This window comes from Siniperca chuatsi, linkage group LG24, assembly GCF_020085105.1.
Source record: "Siniperca chuatsi isolate FFG_IHB_CAS linkage group LG24, ASM2008510v1, whole genome shotgun sequence".
Classification (NCBI taxonomy): Eukaryota; Metazoa; Chordata; class Actinopteri; order Centrarchiformes; family Sinipercidae; genus Siniperca; species Siniperca chuatsi.
In genome coordinates this window covers 3462632-3490381 of record NC_058065.1, presented here as the reverse complement: position 1 = coordinate 3490381, position 27750 = coordinate 3462632, and the positions used below count along the sequence as shown (strand labels likewise).

At 40.4% G+C, this 27750-nt stretch overlaps 1 protein-coding gene across 2 annotated transcripts; it reads right to left on the bottom strand.

The window, feature by feature from the left end:
- On the bottom strand, positions 1-27722 carry sh3bp4a (SH3-domain binding protein 4a). Of its 2 annotated transcripts, XM_044188132.1 has the most exons (6): positions 27446-27722; positions 18451-18559; positions 18071-18237; positions 15029-17382; positions 1234-1422; positions 1-448 (listed from the first exon to the last, which is right to left on the bottom strand). In XM_044188132.1, the coding sequence occupies exons 3-6, from the start codon at positions 18192-18194 to the stop codon at positions 224-226; spliced, it is 2892 nt and encodes a 963-aa protein (XP_044044067.1). In that variant the 5' UTR covers positions 18195-18237; positions 18451-18559; positions 27446-27722; the 3' UTR covers positions 1-223. The 2 variants fall into 2 exon arrangements, with proteins under 2 accessions (XP_044044067.1, XP_044044066.1); XM_044188131.1 differs by lacking the exon at positions 18451-18559.
- Between the last annotated feature and the right edge of the window lie 28 nt (positions 27723-27750).

The following is a 27750-nucleotide window of genomic DNA, read 5'->3' as shown; positions in this document are numbered from 1 at the left end:
GTACCCTGTACTGGACGGTCAAAGGTTCGATCCCTGACATCAATCCCAAACTTTGTGTCCTCAATGCTGTCTTGCTGAACAATGAATGTTCACCAGCATCAACTAAACTCCACAGACGAATCTTAGGACCAAGAAGTACCGAATTCCAGTAACTCCCACCATGAACTGAAGAAGACAACCCTCACAGACTTTTAAAAAATGTTCTCCAGGTGGATGAAAATGTTCACACAGCGAAATCTCCATATCCGGTGGGACAGAAGGCGGCACTGCGGAGGGTATCGAGGCAGTTGACAAGGATTAGCGTGCCGGTCAGGTGCTTCCACCTCTTGGTGATGGGGTTCCTCATCTTGTCCAGGCCGAGGTGGAGCTCCTGGATCACATCTCTGTAGCTGTCCCCCACGTGGGCGGCCCACGTCAGGAGGAAGTCGTAGGCTGGCTTCCACATGGACTGAAGGGTTGGGACAGGGATCAGAGAGAGAGAAGAAAGAGTTTTTTAGCTGCAGAAGGCAACAGATTGGACAAACTTTTGTTGACTATGCTTGAAGAGGTTCTACCCTGTTTTCCCAACTTTCTAAAGGGACAGGTGTTTGCTGGTGTTCTGAAAACAACTGGAAGTCAGTTATTGTAGTTTGGCCCGTTGATTTGGCCTCCTCACCAACATGGTGAGCACTTGGAGCAGCAGCAGTGGCTGTCACACACAGCTCACAGAGGCAGTTAAGGTACTTTAAAGCCACCTGGTTGCTTTTGGGTCAAAATTTGCACTCCTTCTCAGAGTCATAACTCAGTCATATCTGAACACACAGACATGATACACATATTTTTAGATTCAGTGTGACTTACACTTCCCGAGAATATCAGTCAGTCGCCAAAGTCATCCATAATTCCACTTAGAAATTAAAGAAAAAAGAGGCTCTTTATAACTCCAGGACTTGCCTGAGAATCATCACGTTTTTAAGTTTTCTTCAGTATCAAATTAATCCAGTGATAGTTGTCTGTACATCCATGGGTACACTGCAAACAGGAACTGCTAATAGCTAATTCGGCATACTTTAAATGGTGCCAATTTGTCAAAATGTAAAGAAATATAGGCTAAAATAACGTGGCTCAAGTTGTAGCCCACAGCTAACTCGCTGACTCCACGGCATTGGCGTGGCAACATTATACTTCTTGTTTACAATTTGAAAATGTGGCGGGGGTGAAGTTGCCTCAATAATATTTTCTCAGGTCTCTCACCTCATTGTCTAATAGACCATTTTTGTCGCGATGTGGAGCCTCGTAAGCCTCCATCTGCTGTCTGGACACTCGAGCAAGTTTCTCGGCCAGTTCTCTCCACCGGGACGCCACCTCCACCGCTGTGGTCAACAAGACAAAATCCAGGACCAGTCTGGCAACCAGACCCTGGCAGTCCATCTTCAGCAACGCCTGATGGGGGAAAGAGAGACAGTCAGCAGTGGAATGGACCTTTGAATTGCATACAGCATGTGAGTTAGTCATGGAAGTTTTTCTTCCTCAGTCATGAAGTATGTAAAATCCATGTTTTTGCAGATAATCATTATAGGATATAAATATTTATATATGTATACGATTTGAAAAGTTCTGACAGATCCAACACTGGGAAGCTGAGTTGAATGGGCTGAAACCAACACCTACTGTAGACTGCACCAGTTTTCACCAGGATTGTATTATTTTTCTACAAAGTTTATATTTTGAATGATGAAAATAGCACATGGGATGTCTGTTTTTGGCAGAATATCTGACAAATCAAAAATCCTGTAAACCCAATATTGTCATTAAGAAATCCATTTCATTGCTTTGCAACATTGTTTGCAATGGCCTAATACCACCAAATATATTAATGGGATAGCTACCACACTGTAATCGGTATAGGAAAACCAGCCATCCCACAGTATAGTATATTGTCAAATTAGACCCAAACCAAAATGTGGTCAACCAAACACCCACAAACTCAATGATGGTCCACAGCAGTTGGATACAACCTTGGACCCAACTAGACCGAATATCATTTGAACCAAGTCCTCCCAAAATTCTGCTAATACAGAATCCCATTTTCCAGTCCAGTGGTTCCCAACCTTTGTGGCTTAAATCCCTTTAAAACAACAAAGTATTTATGTGTGACCAATCTCCATATGTGAGTGAGCAGTGATTTTACCCTCTCAAACAGTCTCATTTGAATTATTTTTATAGGCTTAATGGAGTAAAAATTTAAACTACTTTACAACAAAAAATATAGATTAGAGAAGTATAAAAAAATGCTAATTTTGTGTTGACGAAACATGTTTTTAGTTCTCTCCTATTCTGTTAATCATCCCATGATCCCTAAAAATATATCTGTTAGGAAACCACTGTTTTAGTCTATAGTCTCATTGAGATTTGCTTTTTGTCTTTCAACTGGCCACAAGGGCTGAATGGCAAACACAAAAGCTTAAAACATTGTTGCTAAAAACAACAACAACCTTGTTTATGGGTAAGTGTATGAATATAATCCTTACCCCTCATGTCCCTCAGGCTGCTGCTGTAAATACGGTCTTACTCAGCTAACCCGGTTAAATGAGGGTTAGAAAAAAACTGAGCATTAATAAAAGCAGCTGACTGGAAAATACACTGCAGGAAAGATTTCCTTTCTTTCCTTTTCTTTTTTTTTTTACAGAAAAGAGGCCCAATGGCTGCTAAGGGGTTTTCCTTTTCACCAAGACCAAAAAGTGCAGTGTGTGCATGTGTGTGTGTCCATCTAGAGATAACATTTTGGTTCAGAAAAGCAGGGGTCTCAACTACTGCAGTGTCTTACATCTTTACACACACACACATACAGTATATACACACACTTCAAAGTGATGCACTGTCCTGTGGTGATGCCTTTCACGCTCTTTGCAGGGGGAGGTTTTTCTTTGCTGCCAGCACCAAAAAGCCGCAAGAAAGCGGATACACTTTTTTTAACTATGACTCTAACAAGCTCTAACAGGGGTGTAACACAAGTTTATGGGGATTTTACTTAAAGATATTCCAAACTAGACTCAAAATCGTGCATAAAAAGCAAGAGGTTGCAAATAAATATCAAGCACGAGGCTGGCATGATGTACTCTTTAGAGCTCACACTCCAGACGAGATCACAGATGAGCTACATTAATTAGCTTTGTAAGATCACCTTAGTAGAAGCTGATGAATGGCAGCCAGTACAACCAATTAAAATGTTGGTACTAGAGTCCAGCACAGCAAAAACAGGAAGCAATAGAGTTGGAGATGAAATCCACTCTCTACAGCCGTATCGGAGCTGTGTTCAGTCAGTGCTTCCTGCTGCTTCACATTAAAAGTGTTCAACTGGTGAAACACGATGCTTTTATTTGAAGCAGCCTCAGGAAATATAATGTACAGTCATTTTCTGCAGTTTTTACTGCACCATGTTATGTGGAAAACCACAAAATCAGATCATGGTTGCTCATGGCACGATGGAAAAAGGGCAATTAATGACGTTCTTCTTTATTAAAACAACACAAAATCAACCATGAATTGGCTGAATCTTAAGTGATTACAACTTTAAATATCCTTTTGCTGGAAAATTATAAAATAACTTTGTCACTGTTCCTCTGTTCTTGTCATTCCAACTCCCATCTGAACACAACAGACTCCACACAGCGAATATTCAATTCATTAATAAGATAATAAGATCAGATCAGAGGTCAGTGTTGTGTTCAGCGTCGCGTGAAACTCTCATCGAGGATTTCAGAAAAGATTTGTCTTAATGGCCGTCAGACAGACAAAACAGCAGCATCCTGAATGTCACATGGTGTGATTCATCTCATCTGATTACTCACATTCACGAGAATATAGAAAAGTAAGTGTATTTCAGGTTCTGTGCTTTTATGTAAATCATATCAAATATTTCCCAGATGCACTCTGAAGTAGTATATGTGGCCCAAAAAATGTAAAGAATAAATTAAATACATTTTCTTGTCCTCACGAGAAAATCTTCAACTGCGGAGCCTCGACTATATTTAATGGAGCTCGAGTAGTTTCTACTGATTCAGCCTCTCTGTCAGTCAGCTGCAGCTTCAAAGCAACACACACACACACACACACACACACACACACAGTCTCCACCCTCCAAAACACTCTAATCTGAATCAAAAAGACTACATTTTATACAGATTTCTCTCTCTGTCGGTCACTCAAATTCAAACTCACGATAAGCGATAATATTTTGGCACAATAACAAGTTTCCAATCACACTGCTGTAACACTGAAATAATGACACATCAGTTTATATCTATAATATACAAATAAAACATGACATGACAGAAACGCTAGTCTGGTCATGAGATGAAAACCTAAACTTGAGGAATAAAACGACCACAGCTTATCAACTTTAAGCAATTTCCTTTCTAATTTATTGTTGGCCATGTTAATGAGCAATAACTGATTGATCATTCTTCAAGGTTTATTAAATACAAAATGCATGATTTCCTTCAATCTTTAATCAAGGAACAGTTGATATGAGACTTTTTAACAGCATTATTGAAGTAAATTAAGTATTTGAATTACAACTTACATACTTGTTTTCAATAGTTTGAATCATAAATTAAAGGCAACAAAATAATAATTATTAAATATTTGCTCCTGCACCTGGTGGTCTTCCTGTCGTCATTCAACAAATGGCCAAAAAAAATTTAAACATAATAATTCAACTTACAGGCTTTTCTGGAAGACATAAATTACAATAAATGAGACTAAACATGTAAAAAAAAAAAAAAACTTTTAGCAAAGTAAGTTACTTTAGCCTGTGCATGCATATTAGAGCTGGAAGTAATGATTATTTTCATTATCGATTATTCTGAGGATTATTTTCTTAAATTATCAATTATTCGTTCTTTCTATGAAATATCAGAAAAATGTAGAAAAAGTTCCTGTTATGTAATGTAATTCCCACAGCCGAAGGAGGTGTGTTCAGATAGTTTGTTTTCTTTGAACAAAAGTCCAAAACCCAAAGATGTTTAGTTTACTATCATATATGAGAAAGAAAAGAATCGTATCCTGACAGTTTAGAAGCTGATACGAGCAAACGAAAAAAATCAGGTGGATCAGTGTTGGCAGGATCATATTGCAGAAAGGGAGCGACAGAGGAGGAACCAGCCACAGTGAGCTGGTTGGATTCAGATGACAGCAAACATGCAGGAGGATGCTGCACCTTACAATATGTAGAGCACTTTAAAGAGAAGTGGTGAACAGGTCTATAATAATGTAGAGGTCTGTGGTATTATAGCTGTCTGTTTATTTATCTGACCATTGCTGTATGGCACATGATGAATTTCCGAAAGAACTAATAAAAATATCTGACATGTAATTAAGGTAAAGTACACCTTTTATTACACTGCTGCTCCTGGGAAGTGGTTCCCGTTGAAAACCACTGATCTGATCACGGCTGCTCAAAACACCTGCACTAATGGAAGCAGCTCAACTAAGGCTAATATATTATTCAATGTTTTTTTTTTTTTTCTTACCAGTAATTGATTAATTATTAACATCCCTATGCACAGGACTGCAGTTATGCTTTATCTTTTTGTGGAATTTGGTACTAATTAATGGGAAAACAGAAAGTTGTGGAAAGTATATTTACGCGTAATTTCACCAAGTACAGTTTTGAGGTACTTTATGCTTTATACCTCTATACATTTCAGAGGGAAATATTGTACTTTTTACTCCACTACATTTATTTTACAGCTTTAGTTACTTTGCAGATTAAGATTTTTCAAACAAAACATATAATCATCTTATAAAATATTACATTTTAGATTAAACTACCCAGTAGGTATACATAGACGTATAGAGTAGTCAAAATGAGCTCCATCTCAACCAGCGAAATGTTGCTTATATGTTAATGTGTCAGTAGTAATAATAAATAATACATACTTTTACTTTTGATACTTCAGGTACATTTTGTTTCAAACACAATTTTATTTTTCCATTGTTTATGTTTTTCATTTTATCGATTAATCTACCTATCTCTAGTTTATAAAGTAGTTAAAATGAATTAATTGGATTATTAATGATGTATGCATCATTTTATAATAATTAATAATACTTTAACTTAAGTCAGATTTTGAATGCAGGACTTTTACTTGTAGAGTATTTTTACATTATGGCATTGGTACTTCTACTTACGGAAATAAATACTGAATACTTCTTCCAGCACTGCACGAGACTGCAGAGGTCAACTCGCTGTTGGTTTTGCTCTTTTCATGGGATTTGTTGACAATAAGAAAAGTAAAGAACATCATCAGATTTATTCTTTAAAGTACAAAAGTTAAAACACTATTATTGTGGCTGCAGGTCACAATGTAGATGGATGTGTGCATGTTGGTTACAAATACTGTACATCAGTGTGTCTGTTGGCAAAACTCCATTTTAAGGCAAGAAGCACCTTATAATCCCAAGGTCGTGTAATTTCCATTTATTAGAGTGATCTATTTTTACTTATTTTCTCATCCTTTATCTTTTATCTTCTCTATTATTAACCGCAGCTCTGTAATAAAGTGAATTAACCTGGATAACCTACAGCGCACAGGTTACTCTTTCCAAACCAAACTGACATGATGAATTATTTGGTTTTGAAACAGGCACCAGACAGCAGTCCAGTTTATCTGTATTCACCCCCTCCCTCCTTCCCTCCTCGTCTCTCTCTCCCTGTCTGTCTCTATCTCGCTCTACCACCTGGCCAAGAAGCACTTTGGCCTTCTACTGTGATGTCCTCTGTCTGCTGATTCAGGCTTCACACAGGTTTCAGTCTAAATATAGACCCGGTCAGGCCAGGCCATCAAAACACACACACACACACACATGTCAGGGTTCAACACTTGAGCCTGCTGTCTGGAAATGAGCATGATGTGTTCAAATGCAAATGCAGGAGCTCCTGTACGTGCAGGAGAGATGTTTTGTTTAAGCCGGAAAGGATTAAAGCAGGAGACACGACAGGAAACGGGAAGGCGTTTGTGCTTCAAAATAAAGGTCAGGAGGTCAGGGAGTGCAGAGTCATTTACCTTCAATAATGAAATTTTAATCTCGAAAACTCTATATCAGAATTTTGTTTTTGCAGAAGTCATCTCCCTCCGAGACACATACCGCATGCTCAAGCTGCACCAGATGGAGGTCAAAGGTCAGTGTCTTGCTTAAGGACACTTTGTCAGCTATTTTGGTTCATTTACATGTCCCAGAGTTTAACTCATGGGTACTTAAAACGTCCCCTTTTTGACTTAATTCGAAACAGTTTGTTTTCAATTCTTTTGCCTTTTCAGGGATTCTGGATAATCCTACTCTTAAAACTGGCGAAGTAATGCAAGTAAACTCCACATATAGCAAAGTTGTTACATGTATGAATCATGTTGTGCTCTTCATGAAATGCCAGAATGTAGAAATGACTCTACAGCTGCACCACAACACATTTTCTTTAACTATTGCTCTGTTTCCGGCCTGGTTTTGGTTGATGTTTCCACATTATTAGATAACAGGATGATTACGTTCTAAAAATAGAAAACGGTCTGCTACTTGAGAGACTAAAGTGTCTAAAAAATATGAGATAGTAGTGACCTGCAGGAAGCCCCGAAGCAGACGGACAGACGGAGCTGACAGCTGACCGGGCGGCTGTCAAATAAATGAGCTTCGCTTCCAAAGGCGGAGGGAGGAGAGGTGGAGCAGGGCAAATGATAACACTGACAGGTAGAAAAGAGAGAGAGAGATAGAAAGGAGGAGAATACGAGGCAGGCAGGGAGAGAAAAACAAGAAGGAGAAAGAAGCAAGAGGGAAAGATAACACAGCAGCAAGAAGGGGCAGTTCCAAGAACAGTTTTTGTTATAATGTTCACAATTTCATAAATTCTCTTCAAAATCACAAACTGAAATTTTAAAATGCAGCTTTTGCCCTCACAAGTGATCTTTGTATATGATCACATGTGCTTCACTCTGCAGTCCTGGAACACAGCAGAAGGTCAGTGTTACGTTTAATGTGTTTCGAGCTGAGATGTTATATTAAAAACTAATTACCAACACTCCAATCAAGAAACGTGAATCACTGCATTGGTTTTAACATTTGTCAGATCAGAATTTCCTAAAAACATAAAACTGAAAATAGAAGACCATCGCTGTGTATACTTAGCAGATAAGATTCTTGTCTTTTTGTATCCCTTTCCACCTTTAAATATCTCGTTAAAAAAAACAATAAAGTTACATAATTTGTTTTCTTGCTGCCTTCAAAAATTACAACTCAGTCTAATTTTCTAAATCTTCAGATGTGGCAGAAACACAAATATAACTGTTCTAAAGAAACATTTAGTTCCTGACTTGTTTATGAGTTCAGTTCCTAGTTGGTATTGTTTGGTTGAAATGTCCCATTAGAGAAAACCCTTTTTTTTTACTCTTCAGACCAATCACTTCCTCTGCTGTGCTGACAAAATAGGTATTTTTCCAGCGACTATTTCAGCTTTAACAAACAGCCTCAGAGGATCTCATGTTTCCCAGACATTTCTAGTTTGTGGTCCAATAAACTTGCAGCAGGTCTGGATAATCAGGTTGGCTGTTAAATATTCATTGCTTAATTAACATGCTGATTTTGACTGGCTGTCACAGGGGCTCGAGGCGGCCGTACGTTTATAAAGAAGTCTAATTTTCCGAGGACTCTGCTCACTGCGGTGCTGTTACTGTTGGGTTTTATAACTAAAGGTTGTAGATGGGAATCTACAAGCTGGGGATTGATTATATCCCCTGCAGGAGTGATTCGCCTCGCCTCTGCATGGATCTATTATTAAACAACACTCTCCTGGCCTTTCAGCCACTCTCCTCCGCTGACAAGCACAAGGGACGGCTCTTTCATTTGTCCTCTGCCTTCGTAACTTGAGCCGCGGCGTTAAAAGATCTGCCGGGGCGGTGTCGGATGCCGCCCAGGCCTCCTGCTCCATCCTGATCAATGCCTGCTCACATTTCACATGAGAACACCTGTCGGCTAGTGTGGAAAAGAGGGGGAGATATGATGAGCTTGTCTAAGCCCTGAAGACAAACCATGAGTGCTTGTTTGCTGCAACACTTTCATTTTTAATGTTTCAGACAGTCCAGCGCGCCAGTTAAAGCCAGCGGGGTTCAGCTGAAATATCTCTCTGCTTTTCTTCACTTTCCACTTTTGTAGAAGCCAGAATTTAGATTAAGATTCTCAAAACGATACAAGAAAACAGACGTTTTTGTGGTGGTGCTGGAGACTACTGTTTATTTGTTTGTGCTACTGTTCAATAAAAAACTGGTCTACACAAACAGATATGTATATATTGGGTGATATTATTTCAAATATTGCAAAGAAAATGCCACAGTGAGCAGCAGGCAACGGGCTATTATTGCAGTTTGTGCACATCACCAAGATAAAATAACGGCTCTTGCTGTGCTATCAAGATGTGTAGAAAAAAAAACATTTGAGCTGTGTCAGCACAGCTTGAAAAGTCGCAACTGTTTATGTCTAGCCTTGGTGCAAGTACGCCCCCAGAGTTGAGAAATGCTGCCAAGTCTAACGAACAAACTGCTTCATGTAGCGTTTTGTAGCGTATCATTTGGCACCCGTAGCAGGCGCTGGACACATCATATAGACAGAAAAGGACGTCCGGGCTTGTGTAGCCAGGATCAAATAAAATATAAGTGCTACTTTGGCCATTTTTAATTAGGGCTGCCATCTAAAGAAGGAACTCACGTAGAACTAAGCTTCTACTTTTCTCAAGCAAGACGATGTGTACTAATTAACTGGATCAATGAAAAACATTCATTAACACAATGTTATAGAGAAATCTCTCTCAGTTCTTTCAATTTAAAGGCTAAGCACCAAAATAAAAAGGAAGTGGCAACAGCTTTATGGATCATGGATAAAGTGATAAATTGCCTAGTGAGCTAAGTGACTTAATCAAAAGGGATTGGAGGGTTCCTGCTTGTATACAATAGTAACTGAGGGATAATATATAAATGTGTGTAAAATGTAGCCTTTGCAAGATCTTTACTGCTTTACTGTGTAAAGGAAATCATTTATCTTCCCCTCTCTCCCCCACGACATTTTTCTCCTTTCTTTCTTCCTCTTTCATCTCCCAGTTATAGCTCAGGACTATAATGATCGCCGCTGTGAAAAGGTTGTGTTGGTTTCTGGAGCTCTGGCGCACAGCGACACTAACAAATAAGACAGTGGCATATGCTGAAGTGTTATTTCAATTCTGCCGCTGTGTGGGCTTACATAGAAAACAATTTAGACCATCCTCTACAGCTGACAACGTCAAGATGTTGAATTTAAGATGTAAAAAGTTTTTTGTGATCAAAAATCAAAACTCTTGATTAAAACATGTTTTAACTTATGCTGCCTTAATTAGAAGCGAAAACACTGGAATTAAAAAAATATCAGCCTTCTTTCTAAGAGTGATTTTAAAAGATTGATATCACTCTTATATCTGTACGTTAAGTATGGAGCTGGAGTCCAGAGGTGGTTAGCTTAGCTTAGCATAAAAACTGGAAGCAGGTGGAAGCACAGCCTGGCTCTGTTCAAAAATAGACAAACATATCTAAAGCTCACTAATTAACATGTTGTATCTTGGTTGTTTAATCCATACACACACTGTAAAGTAAAAACGTCAATCTGTGGTTTTAGCAAGGTCTTTATGCTAAGCTAAGCTAATCGCATGTCTGAACGCACAGACATGAGAGTGGTATTGAACTTCGCATCTAACTCTTGACAAGAAAGCAAAAAGCCAAATTGTCCCAAAATGTTAGTGTTGGAACTAAACAAAGGTTCAGGAACAAAGACACTTTGCTCTTATTCAGTATCCTGTTCTTACCTGCAGTATATATGTGTTTCTAAACCCTTTCTTTTCCACTTGTATCAGTTCTCATGTCTCCCCCACCAAACCCAGTTATTCTGCTTCCTCCTCTTTCATTACAGAAACCGGGGGGGGGGTGAAGCTACCTCGTCGAGGCATTGTCCCCACTTAGAGTCTCACTTACTGCGATCCACACCATGACATCTTCCAGTTTATACTCATCGATTTCCATTTGACCCTCTGTTTGTCCCCCTTGAGATGAGATTATTTCATCCCATGCTTTCTTAACACGCCTTTCCAATTAACAAATCTGCATACATAAGTGGTGTGGTACTCAAAAAAGGCACCTGAATTTGTATCTTGGACACACTGGCCTAACATATTGTGTAATTTAATCACCACGATGCTTGAATTAGACACTTTTACTTGGAACATTTCACAGATTAGTGTGGATTTGGGTGTTTTTGTCCTGAAAAAAAAGCCTCAAAGGATAAAAGCCTCATTATTAAGAGAACGCACTGAATGCCTTGTTTGCTAATCGAGGATTTTGAAGCCAGAGGTTCTCAGCGTAGGAATGTTGACTCACTGGACCTTGTTCCTGCAGCCTGATGACAATTTACTGCTCTCTGGGGAAAATGTCGCAGGGGACACACACATACATTCACACCCATCCTGGAGTGGTTAACAACAAGTACATCAGTAAACAGAGCAGTGACTTTTGCAGCAGAAAACAACAAGTTTTAGATGTGTCTGGACATAAAATCCAGGAGAAAACCAACCTGAGCTCTTACCAGAAAAAAAAATTATGCAAACAGGGGGATATTATATTATGTCCTTTGTCCAAATTCAAATAATGTCTTTTTCATTGTCAGACAAAGTCATAAAGACTGAAATTATTACAAGAGCTAAATCCCTGAAGGCAAAAAAGGTAAAAGATAATGAATAGTGGGGGTACAACGCCAACAGCTACATAAAAAAAGAACCTCATCAATTAAGCTCCTAAACTGAAGTAGGGCTGCAAATGTCAGGAAATAGTGAAAAATGTCCATCACAATTTTTAATAGCCCAAGCTGATGTCTTCAAATAGCTCACTTTGTCTGATCAACAGTCCAAATCACAAAAAAGATCAATTTACGATCACATAAGACAAAGATGATCTGCAAGCTGGAACCACAAAATGTTTGGTATCTGAAATGATTAATTGATTATCACAATAGTCGCCAATTAATCTAATCTAATCTCTACCGTTTGACTCATCAATGAATCGACTAATTGTTTCAGCTTTACTCTTACTATCTATTAACAGCTCGATCTTTAGAAGGCCATGCTGTGTGGCCAAACTTTGTGAAGACCCACTGTACTTTATTTCAAATTCTAGCACGTTTAAGTTTCTAAAAATCCCAAACATGTCAACTGAATTCTGAGACACCTGGAGAGGTTAACATGTGCTTTAATTTATTGTCTTTGCAGTCTTTTTTCCAGTAGTGTATTGCATGATGTGTGTTAGGACTGTAAATAACTGGACCAACAGTCCAAAACTTAAAGATATTCAATTAACTATCACTTAAGACAAATGAAAGCAGCAAATCTACAGAATGTTTGGCATTTTTGCTTGAAGAATGACTTAATATTTATCTGTTGATTGACTAATTGTTTGATGTTTAATTGAATTGCCTAATTGTTCCAGCTTTCATGTGTTTCATGTATTCATTTTAAGTATTTTAACCTCAAATAGATGTTAAACTGAGTTTTTGTCAAAATGCAGAATTGCATTGAAAAAGTTGCCTGCTGGTTTCGTCAACATTTTGTCAATAGACAATAAGCTTAGATTTGATTTGGTCTGAACAGCTTGCAGAGCAACACGTGATACTGAATGTCTGGCTGAGACACAGAGTAATGAAATCATGTTTTGGCAACGGGCCCTTTAACTCAGGGCAAAACATTATGTCAGGGTTTAAAATCTGTTGTTCTTTGTAGCTGCGTTCAGCCAGGAAACATCATATCAGAGGTCAATTGCATATAATGGCAAACCATACATGTAACACTTATGGACAAATGTATGTGAACAAATCTTTCCATCAAGGTCAACGAGACAAATATCTATATCATGCTTGGTGATGAAAATGTTTCTGACTTCAGAAGAAAATTGCTGGACTTCAGTGAAGGACATCTCAGTGTGTCCTCCTTTCATTTTCCAGTAAATATAAAAAACGGAGCTCAGAGGAGTCAAGGATGGAGCCTGGCTCAGAGATAAGAAAGCCAAGGCGCTCTTTGTGCACAAAGCAAGTTTAAAAGCCTCAGCAGCAGTTGAAGGTAGCTGCCAGAATAAAAGCCTTTTATAAAATATAAAAGCATGCCTGCTTTGCTATAGACTTGGTGAGATTATGGGGAGGTCACATGATGTACAGCAAAACAGGAAGAGGTAGTTGCAGGTGAGTTGCGCTGGATAACAGTGCAAGGTAAAAAAACATGAACAGTAAATGAGTAACACTCTCCTTTACCTTTAACAGTTGCTGTCAAAGTCTCATTTAGCAAGGCACTTTACCCCTAGCAGCTCCAGTGGCCGCCAGCTGACACCACACTGAGCATGTTGCTGCCACAAGAGTGCATGCACGTTTCATCAACTCCGCCTGGATAAACAGCAGTTGGAAAATGTACTTTGCTAAAGTACTTTTTGAATAATGGCGTCTGGCAAGGGAAATGTCTCGGGACTATTTTGCCTCCCCCAGGGTGCCGGCGCTGTCGGAGAAGAAAAAACACAGAGGCCGGCGTGCGTTTGCTTGACAGAGTTGTTTTCCGTCAAACTGCACATGTTTCGTTTTATTTCTATGCTTCCCTTTCCAGGATTTTCTCCTCCAACTCCCCCCGCTTCATTTTTCATGTGATGGCTGTTCCCACAGTGAGCCACCTCAAGCTGTAAGACAAGTTGTTTACCATTCATGTGACTGAGTATAAGGACTCAAATCCTTCCAGTTCATACACTCAGATTGTGTCACATTACTGCAACACAGGCTGATGTGGAAAGAAATCATGTTGAGGGCCAATGTAGCAAAGATGCACAAATCAATCTGATAGCGAGCGACTCTGACTGTTTTGGAAATTAGATTTTTGTTCTTTTTAGATTCAACAAAGCTTAACTAATGATGCAGCAACCATCTGAGGGACACTGAGTCTCAGGCTCAGTTTGCAATGTACATCGTTTGAGAATAAAAGCTGTTGCCGCAGTGTTATGGCAATGCCGTAATTTTCTTTAACATTTATCTGTGCAGTAAATGCTTTTGCTGACTATTAATGTTGTTTGAATAATATAACAGTTGGAAGATAGAGAGCAATGGCACCAATTGTAAGACATTATGTACTGTATTTCTCTGTTCAAGGACAATTCAGTGATTGTGAACTTGTCGTACTCTTTACCAATAAACAAAGACAAAACACTTGATTTTTTAGCAGCACCAATGGCAGTGAATAGGGCTGTGAAAGCCTATGAGTTGTCAAACAAAGTTAAACAAAAGTAATATATCGTCTGTTTCCAGCTTCTCAAATGTGAGAATTTACTGCTTGTCTCTGTTTTATATCATCAAATTGACTGAATCTGGATTTTGGATTGTTGATCAGCCAAAACAAGCAACATCGCCTTAGGCTCTGAACTTGCCGTAGGCCTTTTCACTATTTTTAGGGATTTATAGATAAATGGCTAATTGAAATTTAGACCTAATTTGGAATCACACAATGGGCAGCACCCCATTTTTGTCTTTGGGACTGTGATAGATTTTCATCCCCCTGATAACAACTTTAAAGGTCAGTTTTGTAGTTTCTACTTTTAGAAAAAGGGATGCAGCTTCACAGTTCCCAACTTAATAAGTCCAAGGCTCAAAGCCGCTGTAAAGCAGATGTTGAGAGAGTCCTCATTCCCTTTTCAATGTGAGCCTTTCTTAGCCAAAATTCATCCAAATTATTCATACTAATGCCTGCTCAGAAATCTCAGGAAAACACAATATGGGAAGGACTACAGAGAGACATTAACTTTACATAATACAAACACTTTTTTCCAACTTTTAGGCTTCTGCCAGGTCAGTGTGAAATGTTATCATTGTTACCAGTGTGTCATATGGCCTCCTGCGTTTGTGAAAACAGGCCATAAAAACAATGACACCATAAAATGAAAACATGTCTTAAATGTCTTGGTCTTACCATCATGAGTTCCCTCTGGAAGGACTTCCTCTCCTTGTTCTCCACGTTCGTACACTCCTCTTTGAGTTTTTCCAGAACCGACGCCACCTTCTCCGGCTCATTGTCCAGCTCTGTCCGGCAAAAATAATTCAGTGGCAAATTTCCATACCCCAGGGCATCTGCAAACGTCCTCCAGTTGCCCACATTCTCCATTAAAACCGTCCTCACAGTTGCGTAGATGTATGTAAGAAATTTGCAAGGCTTCAGGATCTGCTCCAGGAGCATTGTGGTCGTTAGGTCCGGCCCACACCAATAAATGGGCTTGACCTTACCCAGAACTAAAACGTTCTTGGCATGGACAAGGCCTATCTTCCCCTGATAGTATCCAATGTACCACTCTTTGGTCCGCAGTTGCCCTCGCAGTTTGATTTTCTCCTCGCTGAGCAAGGCAATAACATCCCCCTTCTTGTACTCCAACAGATAAGTGCTCTTGTGCTGCCTGATCACTGTTTTGATCAACTTGCCGAATTTAAGGTTGATAATGCACCGGTCCTGAAACTTTGGGTATTTGGAAGTGACAGCCAGCGGTGAGAGGACAATCTTATCCACCTCTTTCTTTTTCAGAAACCTCCTCTGGCCCATTATCCTCGCTCCGGTCTTTGGCGGCGGCTGAGGAGTTTGGACACAGAACTGGGTGAGGATACAGTCGAGGGCGTCCTTGACTTGGACCCTGAGAGTGAAGTCTGAGATGCTGTTGGGGTTGTGTGATGTGATCATGTACAGCAGCCTGCTGACTTTCCCCAGTTTAACCTGAAATCCCCGAATCATCCCTGCACCCTCGCTCGCCTTCACCTGGTAATTGGACATGTTGGAGTACAATCCCACCTGGAGGTCCTGAGGGAACCCCAGCATGAACTGGTGCTTCCCCCACAGCTGGAGGGCCACTTGCGGGGTGGAGCTACCTTGCCGGCCTACCTCACTTACCAACAAAGTCTTGGGGGCGCAGTCATGTCCAAACATGGCCACAACTGTCTTGAAGGAAGGGTGGATGTGTTTGGGTCCATACACACCCAGAGTTACTTTCCTCTGCACATGGTCCCAAACAGTCGTATTGTGGCTGATGTACTGTGACTGAATCACAACAGCCACATACATACAAGGCTCTAGACTATCCAACTGCACCTGGACAGTATCCTTGTAAATGTAAGCATTAGGGACAGGCATGTAAGGCCCTTCTTTGCAGTCACTTCGAACGCAAAGCACCTCTGCAGTGTGACAACTTTCCTTCTTGACAGTTACCAATACCTTCATCTCCAATGTGATAAAGGACTTGGTCTCCATGTTGCTGAGCTTGATCTCCACCACAGGGCTGACAGTGGAGCACTGGTCATTGTTGAGCTCCAGAGGAGGGTCTAGTAAGGCTTTCATGGAGATCTGTTGGTGGTCTCCCTGGCTGACGTGGCCTTCGGGGATGTGTGCGCTGATGTGGGTGTCTGGGAGCTGAACAACTCCTCCATTACTGTCCAACCAGCACACGATGTTGGTCTCCACCGGCTGCGTCTGGCCCCACCCAGGACTCTGGCCCAGGGAGTCAAGGTCATGGCAAGACCTGGCTAGCTTTCTGTGGTTCAACCAAGCAGTCCTAAAGTCCTCCCTGCTTTGAAACTGCTCCGGTGAAGGAGCCTTAAGGCCTGTGAAGAATCCTGAAGAGGGTAAGGTTGGATTTGACTGCGCCTGCAGGACTGACAGTTCTGAGAGACTGTGGGAACGTTTACTCCTGAAGAATGGGTTATCCCTGTGAGAGTTAGGTACAACTTCTTGGTTTGGGCTGGTGGGGGTGGTATTGTTAATGTGGCAGCTGCTGAACCCATTGGTCATGATTGTACTAGTGTTAAAGTTGGAGCAAGATGAAGGAGATGCCAGTGCATCAAACAGAATAAGGTCTGTTGAGTTCCTTACACCTATATCTTTGCAGTTTTGATCTAACGGACAGATAAAGGGGTTCACAGAGAAGGAACTGTTGTTGTAAATTGGGGAGGGCTTAAGGGACATCCCTGTCCACTCCCCCAAACCTCCAAACTCCTTTGACCCATCCTCGTACCCTTCCCCGAGACTGTCAATCATCCCACTGTCGCTAAGCGAAGAGTTCCTGAAGTTGACCGGCTGGACATAGGCAGCCGGGATGTAGCCCATTTCCGTGTTGTTGTGGGCATACCACCACTCTCCACCTGATGTGTCAAGCACATAGAGGTGATCACCTTTGGAGAATTTCAGCGTGGTGAAGCTGCTGGGGCAATAATCCTTTATGGCAACCACTTCCTGTGCAGCTCCATAGGAAGCTGAAGTGTCCAGCCTTAAGGCACTGGGAGAAGGCACTGAAAACGAAAAACTACTATTAATGATGGTCTTTTATTTGTCTTGATTATAAAGCAGTATTGTAACTGGCTTGACCCTACTTTAGATAAGTGCACTCATTGGCTGATTGCTCAAAATACTGCTCATAATCAGACAGACATAATGGACCAGTTGCACTAATGACATGATGGTACTACAGACATAAAGGTTTATGTCCAGCTGGTTCTATGGTTCATTTTAACACTTAAAACTTTCAAGTATGCTGAAACAGATATCTTAAAACCTAAAGGCAGCCAAAATACCCCCAAAATAACTGAAAACCTTATTTTTAAATCATTCTGAATGCAACTACATTTTCAGATCACTAGGTAAATGTATGAGCAGATGAAGTGCATAATTTACAGCATCATTTACTATTTTTAGTTCACCTCATTAGCGTATATAGAGCATGTAAGCAAAGCTGTAATGAAGCGCAACCAAGTGCAAGAGCCATAGAAAGAATAATAATGTTTTAAAAAACATGACTGAATAATTTAGTTGCAAAAGATGAAAAGCACAAAATTAAAACAACAAATAATTTAAATTCTACTGATAGTGAGTGAACCCTTACTGAAATAATTGAGTCTTGTACCTTACAGAACACATAATGTTTTCCCAAGTTGTAACAGCAATTACATAAACCTGGTGCGGCTAAAGTGAAACACTTACCTTTGACATCACTGAGACTGGCTCCGGTGACCCCTTCACTGAGGTCGATGAGTGTCCCCTCAGACTTACAGCGAGGGAGGATGTGGTTGTTGTTCGTCATTCTAATAATTCGATGGGCAGCCATGGCCGGTACTTATCGTAGCATTCGCTCATTGAAAGCTTTTCATCTGGATGAGAAACAAACAAAGGATTTCATGGTGGGAGTGAGCAGCACATCTGCATCCACATGCATCTGCATTCGGGTGTTTAGCTGATTCTTACATCCAGAGAGACTTCCCAAGGCAACGCTGGAGTAGGAAGCTTAATTTTCTAGATCAGTAACACAGTTAAAGGCTACAAAGGTCGCTGCCGCTGCAGAAGAAAATAAGGTTGACAAATACCATTGAATTTTTGAAGGAACTCAGTATGAAGGATGTGCTGGGGAAAGAATGACTCCCGGCTAAACAGGAAGAGCTTTTCTCAATCAATGCAAAGACCATGAGCGTTGAACTGTGAGAGAGAGAGAGAGAGAGAGAGAGAGAGAGAGAGAGAGAGAGATTTAGTGGGGAGAGCAATTGAAAAGCAATAAAGAGATTTAAGTTCTCAGAGAAAGTAACAGTGAAGAAGGTCAGATACATAATGTAAAGCATGAGGTGAAAACATAGCATGCAAACCTCTCAGCAAATAACACTTTGCAATGTGTGGGCACCTGAACGTTACATTTGACACCTCTGTCCATACACTTTAGGCCCCTTTTTTACCTTTTCACCTCACAACCAAGCATCCCTCCCTCCTCTGGCTGTATATGCTGCACTGCTCTGGATGTTTTGAATATTTACATCTCCGATTGTGTCAACCAAGTTACCACTTTACTTTGTCAGACTTGAGCTGTGATTCAATTTGTGTTTGAAAACACACAGTCAGCAGAGGAATGTAATCTGATTAGAGAGGCAGCAAGAAATTGTTTTGCAGCAAAAAGTGGTTTCATTCAGTCACAAGAGACTTTATTATTCCTGCAGGATGTGGCGAGCAGCGGCAGTGGGAACATTTGCATTTGCACACTAATGATGCCATTTTAATCTGATTAAAGCAACACAGACTGTAGAAGCAGCCATGTAAATGCTTTTCACTGATTATCTTCATTAGAGCTTTAATGTTTTGAGCTGAATTTTCAAATTAAACACTGAGGATTTTGATTCAGATGCAGGTGTTTGTTTTCATAAAATACAGCACTGCAACACCACTTCGCTATGTTCACTAATAACACACAGCAAATTAGCTATTATTAGCCAGGTTGGATGTCAGAAACGACAAGAAGTGAATACAGAGCTTTTGGTCTAAATGATGAGTCTGATGTGTCTCTGAACAGGTCAGAACTTCCTCCAAAAAAGTGTTAAATTAACTACAGACATCAATGTAAACAACCAAAAATAAAGGTTCCTGTGAGATCTTACTGTATTACTACTAAAAAATTAAACCTGACCATCAGAAACATCTGTGTACAGACAGTTTTTCAGGGAACACCATGTCCTATATACAACTGTCTTCACTATCATTATATACATTACAAGGCTGTAAATTGGATTCATAGTAAACGTGTGCATCTCCAGACCCGACCATAACCACAACCCAAAGTACAGAGGGAGCGGGTCCCCTTCCACAGAGGCCGCCATGTTGCACCGCCATCTTTCTACAGTAGCCCAGAACGGACAAACCAATCACTGGCTCTAGATTGGGGAGTTTTGTGGCCACCGTAGTTTCTTCTACACGCTTGAAACGGGAGGATAATCCGAGCAGTATTCAAATGGTTGCAAAATGCAATTTCAACGCTAGATGCCACTAAATCCTACATACTGGACCTTTAAGATGAGGCAAGTGGGTTAGGGGTCTATTTTCAATATATTTCTTTTTTAATGTGATATGCAGAATTTTGCCATTTATTATTTTTTTGACAGCAAGCTGGTGTTTGTCTGAGGAAATTCTTTATCTGATGAAAACATGTTTAATTTGGTTTCTTTCACTTTGTTCTTTTTGACAGCAGTAAAATAGTCAAGTAGTCTAAACAGACTGAATATCACTACCCTAAAAATGAACCGCATTCAGTTGCGTTTGCATCTCAACACAAACGTGAACTGTTCGGATAAACACAGTCCAGCTTCACTGAAGGCAAACATACTCATTGCAGCTATATTATAGATACCACAGGATGGTACTCAACAATGAGTGGGGAGAAATTACTCAGGAAATCGAACTGTAGTAACCTGGTTATAGTAAAATCCCAGTTTACATAAAATACTTAAGTAATCAGATTTCACCCCTACACCCCACCTCTGCAGCTTTCGTTTGCTCTTCTTTAAATGAAGTAAGACAGAGTTGAGCACATATATCAATACTTTTGTCTCTCATGCCTCAAAAGTGAAAAACTGGGAATGTTTCAGAGCAGAGCCTCCTCTCTGGAGGTTGAGGGAAACTGTAGCAGAGCCGCACTCTGGGATGCAGAACATGCAGTGAAGAGAATGTGGGGCTTGTTTAATGGCTGCATCTGTTCACCTGGGAGCTCGTGCTGAAAGCAAGTCAAACTCCTCCGAGGTGACGTTTCATTTTCCTGCACCCTCTCTGCTCATCAGGGAGCATGTCGCCCGTCGATAAAACCCCTCCTCCCGCTCGAAAATGAGCACTCAGCTGCGATCAATAACAAGCCGGCAGACAAAGACACTGTCACCGGCTTTGATATAACACCGAAGCGAACCCCGCTGAATGCAGCAGGAGGGGAGGACAGCTCTGACAGATACTGGGGAAAAAAAGAAAACAAGGAATTGGAATCTGCTGTTGGCTGCCACGGAAAACGCAGCATGAGGTTCAGTTCAGAGCAAACTGGATTCCTCAAAATGAGCCCTGCAGATCAGAAAGCTGAAAACTTTTGTTCCAGGATTTGAGAAGGAAAACTGACACAAGCAATTATAAAAACACAGAAGTTAAATAAGACTGTGATACCCTGCATGCAGCCTTTTCTGAGAAAAAGACTTTTACAGGCAGGATTCTTTGTATTTTAGAGAGACTACTGAATAACAACACAAAGTATATACAGAGTTTGGGGAAATTAACTCCATTTTACTTTTGTTTTACTTTACGTTAGCAGAAAATGTTCAATTGCAGAGGGAGAAGAAACGCTAAGAAATAAGCTTTCAGGAGATCTCAGCAAACTGCTGGAGGGCTTGTAGGTTAGCCTTCCTCAAAATTGGAAACAGGGATGTTTTTCCCCCACTGGTGCATCAATATCCGAGTCGGTGAAATACTCTGCGTTATTAACTAATTTCAGTCAGGCTGACAGAGTGGAGGAGCGGTGAGGACGCCGGGGAGTCGAAGTTTAATTAGCCAAGAGTCAGCTGGTCCTAATCCCTGAATGAATGTTGCTATAATAACCATTTCCAGCAGCCATATGCTCACGGAGAGTTTATCGTTTTTCCATCATAGCTGTGAGCAGATTACAGAACAGAGAATGAGACACAGCACAGACCTGGCTGGAAAACAATCATGTCAAACCTTAAACTTAACCAATACTATGTGATATTAAAATTCAATCTACTGTTGAATTCCCTGTTTAGGCATTCAAACAGGCAGTAATCGCTGATCAAAGAAGAAGGCTGAAGAGCTAAAAGTGCCTTTAATCAAGATCAAACAAACCAAAGACAGCTTCTTACTCAGTCTGAGTCACAATTCCTCACTATCAGTTTAATAAAATGAAATGAAAACAACTTTAAAAGCTTGTTAGCTGATTCTACAAATCTTAAATGTACATCTGTTGAGAAATAGACGACAAACTGACAGTCTCTTCAGGTTTTAATATTAAAAATCTAAATCCTTTTCCTTCTGGTGCCGCATGCTGGTGTAGATAAAACCTCCAACATCTGATTCCTTTATTTATTGCATAATGTGTTTCTTCAATGTCTCCTGATTATGGATTAGTTAGATCTATATGGGCTCTTTCTCTTCAGTCCATTAAGACAAAATAAATTAATCACTGCAACAAGCCACAACTTTTCTGAGTCCTTCCCTACATTTTGTTCTGGCCTCTTTAAAGGGTAAAAACCATCAAAATGTCATCAAAACTCAGGTTCGTTTGACTTTAAACTCCATAAAAGGTCAGATCTTTCATCTATTTTGAAGGAAACGGAGTGCAGGCATAATTCAGTCCCGACCTCAGGGACAGAAACACATTGGGTCTAGATGAGTCCCTAACTGGCCGCCCTGTTGTGGCCTTCGGCAATGCAGCTCTGCTCCCAGCATGCACGTGGACGTGTGTTTACACCTGCAATGAAGCGGCGGTGAACCAGCAGAAAAAATGAACAGGAGCTCAGGGAAAGACTGTCCTTTGAAGTTTGTTAAAAGCCTTTGAAATTAAAAATGATGGGGGGAAAATGCTCACCTATAATGAGCAGTTTCACCTTACATTTTTGTTGAGTTCATTTAATCATACATGAGTTTAACGATTGTCCTCTGTGGGCTACTGTAGATGTTTTCCAGAAGTCTGGGAGTGAATTCTGCATGAGAACGCCACAGGAAAGGACTAAAATGCCCCCAAAATATCATTATTGAGTAAAAGATGTTCTCTAAATTAAGTATTGTCTTACCCTGCAGTAAAGTGCCAACCAGATTGCGTACTGTACAACCAAAACAAACAAAAAAGGGATCCCACACTGTCCGCTGAGAGGAATGTGATAAATCAGCAAGTTATTTGTTTCTTTGTAAGGCAAAGGACCCCTCGTTTGAAGGCATCCATGCACAAATTTTAAATAAAACTAAGTGCCATATTAAAGTTACCCTGTGAAGTTTTTGACCTCTGGTGGCGCTATGGACTTCCACTGATCAGAGAAGAAGAAGACTGCTACTTAGTAAACATGGATGTAAACAATACAGGTTTCAAAATCAAAATCAGCTTTGCGTCCCCTGCAGCCCCCACCACCACAGCCTAAACCGACTACCCCCACTCATTCATTTAACACAAATAAACACGCCCAAATGCCCGCACCGCCCCACAACCCTGCGGCTAATCGCAGCAACGCCTGCTTTGGTCTGACTTCAGCCTTAATGGTAGGTGAACTACCGGGGCACCTTGTGTCTTTTCTTTTCAAGCTCTCACACAGAGAAACATTATATTCCTGCAGGCTGAGACTCCTCTCGGATGGTCTCTCTTACTGTCCTGCTGCACCTTTGTGACATGTTCAGGGTTTTATTTTTTACTTTGCAGACCTGCAGAAATAAATAAGCCACGGCTTGGCATGTGGTCAAGTACATTAGTCTGAGGCGCTGTCTGCCCCGGCCGCCACCGTTCATCACCAGAGAAATTCATCCGTAAAATATTACAATTGCCCCTCTCTCCCCACAGGATGAATTTCCAGGTAAATGAACCCGCTAAGTGCTGAGTTTTAGTGCCGCTGAAGGAGATTCTTCAACCACTGACGGTTTAAGAAAAGAGGTTCGCACTCAGGAGATGGAAGTGGCATTTTGAACACGTCAGCAGGTCAACTTTAGGGCAACAGATAGTTTAACATTGAGTGTTTTGAATGCAATAGTTTATCTCTAACGTCTCAATTTCAGCAGCGAAAAGAGCAGAGTAGCAATTTATAAAGCATTAACAGATGGATGATGTGATAAAACTGTAAATGGGCTGGAAATGTATTAACATACTAAATTCAGGGGAAATGAAAAAGCAGCTAATTGTCACATTAAGCAGCATTTATAATCCCATGAAAAGGGTTTAGCATATTTTTAATTGATGTAATAATGTTGATTAATGAAGTCAGAACAAAAGTCAGCGTGGTGTTGTTAAATCATAATGGCTATGTGCTAATGTGATGCAGTTTCAAGCATTTAAAGGGACATTTATTAAAGTTATTAGATAATGATGATAAATTACAGCATCAGTTGGCCTTGTTTTCAGCTTGACTGTTTCAGGGTGTTTAGGGGAGTACAAATCATGTTTATTTTACATTATTATTATTATTATTATTTTACTTTACATTATTATCTTTTTCCAAACCGTGTTAAAGGTTTTAGATTGATTATCTGCCTTCAGCCATTGTTTTTAGTTCATGTCAATGTGTTGCAGACACTAAAGATAGAGCAGTCAATCCAACACAGTTATTTTTGCTGTGTGGCAATGTCAAGGAAATAATAGATGTCTGGTGAAAAGCACTGATTTGATGAAAATTAAAAAAGGACAAAGTCCTTGTCTTAGAGTCCTTGAGAGCACCAATGGGGCCAGTAATCAAAACGGTCCCTGCTCGCTCTGGAAACACTGGAGCAAGTGGTGATCAAACACCACCGCCAGTATCCACACACGGCAACTAAGGTAAAGCCAATATTCACTGTCTGTGATGAGACGCAAAACTTCCTCCCGCATGGAAAACTGGGTGCATTCACTACCCCGACCTCCACACCTTTTAATGCAACACACATTAGCAGCATCACACCATGACGCATAGCGCACACTGGTAGAAAAAGAACTAGTCGGGGAAAAGTACACAAGATGCCTTAAGGACACGCTACTTTCTGCACTGGCACTTCACGTTAGCTTTGGATGTGCAGAAATCGTGCGCTGCAGAGTCATCCAATATGAATGTAGTTCCTGGAGACACTGGGCGCTGGATATTCAGAGCTTTCACTTCTAGCTTTCAGCAGCAACGTGTACTCAGTTATAAAGTGTAAAATCATTCAGTGGGCAGTTTAAGCGAACAGTGCTTAATGTTTCATGTGTTTGTCAGAAGATTTGCATGTAAAATCTTGGTCATGAAAGTAGAGTCGTCAGAAAAAGTAAGTAAAGTAGTAAATGTAGCCTTTCCCTTTGAAATTTAGAGTATAAATACTCATAAAACAGAAATATTAAGTTCTAGCACAAGATAGTCTTTGAATAACTGTTTCAAACTCTGACTGAAGCTCATCAGCTGCTGTTCAGGCTTCAAATATAACACAGGGAGCTCAGGATAATTATATTCTATAATCAGTATGTTATATTTGTTAATGGGTTTGGTCTAAATAATTACTGTATAACAACTAAATAAAAGCTCAATACTGTAGAAAAAAAATGTGTTGAGGTCGAGTGTTTGTGCAAGTGTGTAAATGACAGAGTGATGATTCAAATCTATACATTTGCAAAAAAGTGTGTGGAGAGCAGTGGTGGAAGGTAACTAAGTACATTAACTCAAGTACGATTGTGAGGTACTTGTACTTTACTGAGTATTTCCATTTTCTGCCACCACATTTCAGAGGGAAATATTGTACTTTTTACTCCACTACTTTTATCCGACAGCTGGAGTTACTAGTTACTTTGCAGAGTCAGATTAATAATACAAAAATCAACAAATAATAAGTATCATGTATTATAGTATATATGTATTATTATAGGTTAAAGGTGGAGTATGCGATTCTAATGCAATACAGGTCTTTTTGTCAAATTCAGCGAATATCTCCATAGGGTCCGCTAGCTGTTCTCCGGAATCGCAACACCACCTTCAAGATAAGACTTTACTGAACTACATAATGAGCACTTTTACTTTTGGTAGGCTACTTTAAGTATATTTTCATGCTAAAACCTTTGTAGTTTTACTTAAGTACAATTTTGAATGCATGCCTTTTACTTGTAACTGAGTATTTCTACTTTTACTTAAGTAAAAGTTCTTAGTACTTTGTATGTGTGTGTGTGTGTGTGTGTGTGTGTGTGTGTTGAGCGGCCATTAATTACAAAATGGAGTGCACCTTCACACCGAGCTGGAAAACGATGACGTGCTAGTTTTCAGGCTTAGGTAGTTTTCATGCACACAAATCAGTTTGTGTGCATGTGTTTGTTAACAGAGGAAGAAGAGGAGAAGAGAAAGAAGAAAAAAAAAAGGATGACAGCGGGAGGAAGATGAAGGAGACGTGATGAAGAGGAGATGGGTGGGAGAAGAAGAGGAGAGCAAAAGGGAAGAGGAGAAAAGGGGATGAGGACCAAAATAACTGTTCGCAAAGACTTTGGAAGAAGAGGAATTAGGAGGAAAAAGAGGAGGAAGAAGAAAGTAAGAGAAGACAGTCAAGAAGAAAGGGAGGAGAAAAAGACAAGATGCAACAGAAGGGGGAGGAAGAGGAGGAGGAGAAGGAAAGGAAAGGTAGATAAGAAGCAGATAGAGAAAAGCTGAGAGGATGATACTTAAAGCGAGGAAGAGAAGGAGAAGAAGACAAAAAGGTGGAAGGATGAGAAACAACAGGAGAGGAAGAGGAAAAGAGGAAGTGAGGAGGAGAGGAAGGAGACAAAAGGGAGAGAAGAAGACGAGTAGAAGGAAGCATTAGAAGACGTAAAGAGGAAGAAGAAAAAGGAAGAAGGGAGGGAGAGGAGGCAAGCGAGGTGAAGAGGAGGAGGAAGAGGGAAAGGAATGAAGAGAAGGAAACAAGGAGGCAGCAGAAATGGGAATGAAGATGGAAAAACTAAAGAAGAAAACCCCACATTCCTCTTAGACCCACTCTGATGTGTGTGTGTGTGTGTGTGTGTGTGTGTGTGTGTGTGTGTGTTGAAAATATGTTGCGTTTAGGACACACACACACACTCAGAAAAACAGAAAATCGGGCTCCATCAAGTTAAACAGAGGGGTGACTGCAGGCTGTAAGACAATGTGTGTGTGTGTGTGTGTGTGTGTGTGTGTCTCAAACCTTGCGGCTGCCTGATAGCGAGAGAGAGAGGATTTTCAGCTTATCAGATGACCTTATTGGCAGGCCTGAGGGGGCGTGCGCGCGCGTGGCCGCGTGCGCACACGTGACAACACGCGCTAATTGTCAACTTATCATTTCCAGTCATTTTTCCTGCTGAGCTTTCCTCTGCAACCGCGTGTGCTTTTATGCCAATGTGTGAATATTTATACATATTAGGCTAACAGCAATGCAGATTAAAGAGATGGATAAAAAGAAGGGAAGAATGGGAGTAAAGGGAAGCCAGGCTTTTCAATTCAATTAATATTAGAGGGATATTATAGGAATATAACATGGAAATAAAGCACCATAAAACATACAAACAACGATAAGGCTCACGATTGGCTACCATAAACTCAGAATAAGCCATTAGAATGCCATTAGACCACTATAGAAAACCATTAAATGGCAGAAAATATTATAAAAAGTCATAATGTACAATAAATGTAACAATAAACTCACAGAAGACACATAATAACACCATGAAGACTCATTGTGCACAGCGATAGATAACTACAGGGATATCATGGGAATACTATACAGATTTTTAATTTGAGTGAAGCCGAATTCCTCTCCGCAAATTGTTCTGCTAAAATTAGCAAAAAAAATGAGCAAATGATTGGTTTAAAAGATAATTAGAAGTACTTAAGTGTAAATTTGATTGTAATGTGAACTGACCTCTTGCTGGCTGGAAGCCCGAACGCTCAGAGTAAGTGAGAACGTGAGGAATAAGAGCTGATGGAGAGCCCGCCGTCACTTCTTCTTTTTCCCGTTTTTTCTCGCGTCATTTGTCTTAAAGATCGAAACAGAAAACGGGGGAAAAAAAGTAATGAAAGGTTAAAATAAGATCTCGCTCCCAGTCCGACAAGTTTTTAATGGTCACAAACACGCAGACACGCCAGCGTCCGTCCGTCTCCGCTCCGGTCTGCCGGAGGACTGAAGGAGCTCAGCTCTGCTGGAGGAGAGTGGGTGACGTCACGAGG

Excerpts from the sequence above, each read along its gene's own strand:
- sh3bp4a (XM_044188132.1), bottom strand. The coding sequence starts at position 18,194 with ATGGCTGCCCATCGAATTATTAGAATGACGAACAACAACCACATCCTC. Across the intron at positions 1,423-15,028 it reads TCCAGAGGGAACTCATGATG|GCGTTGCTGAAGATGGACTG; the intron begins GTAAGACCAAGA and ends TTCCCCCATCAG. Across the intron at positions 449-1,233 it reads ATGGTCTATTAGACAATGAG|TCCATGTGGAAGCCAGCCTA; the intron begins GTGAGAGACCTG and ends CCAACCCTTCAG.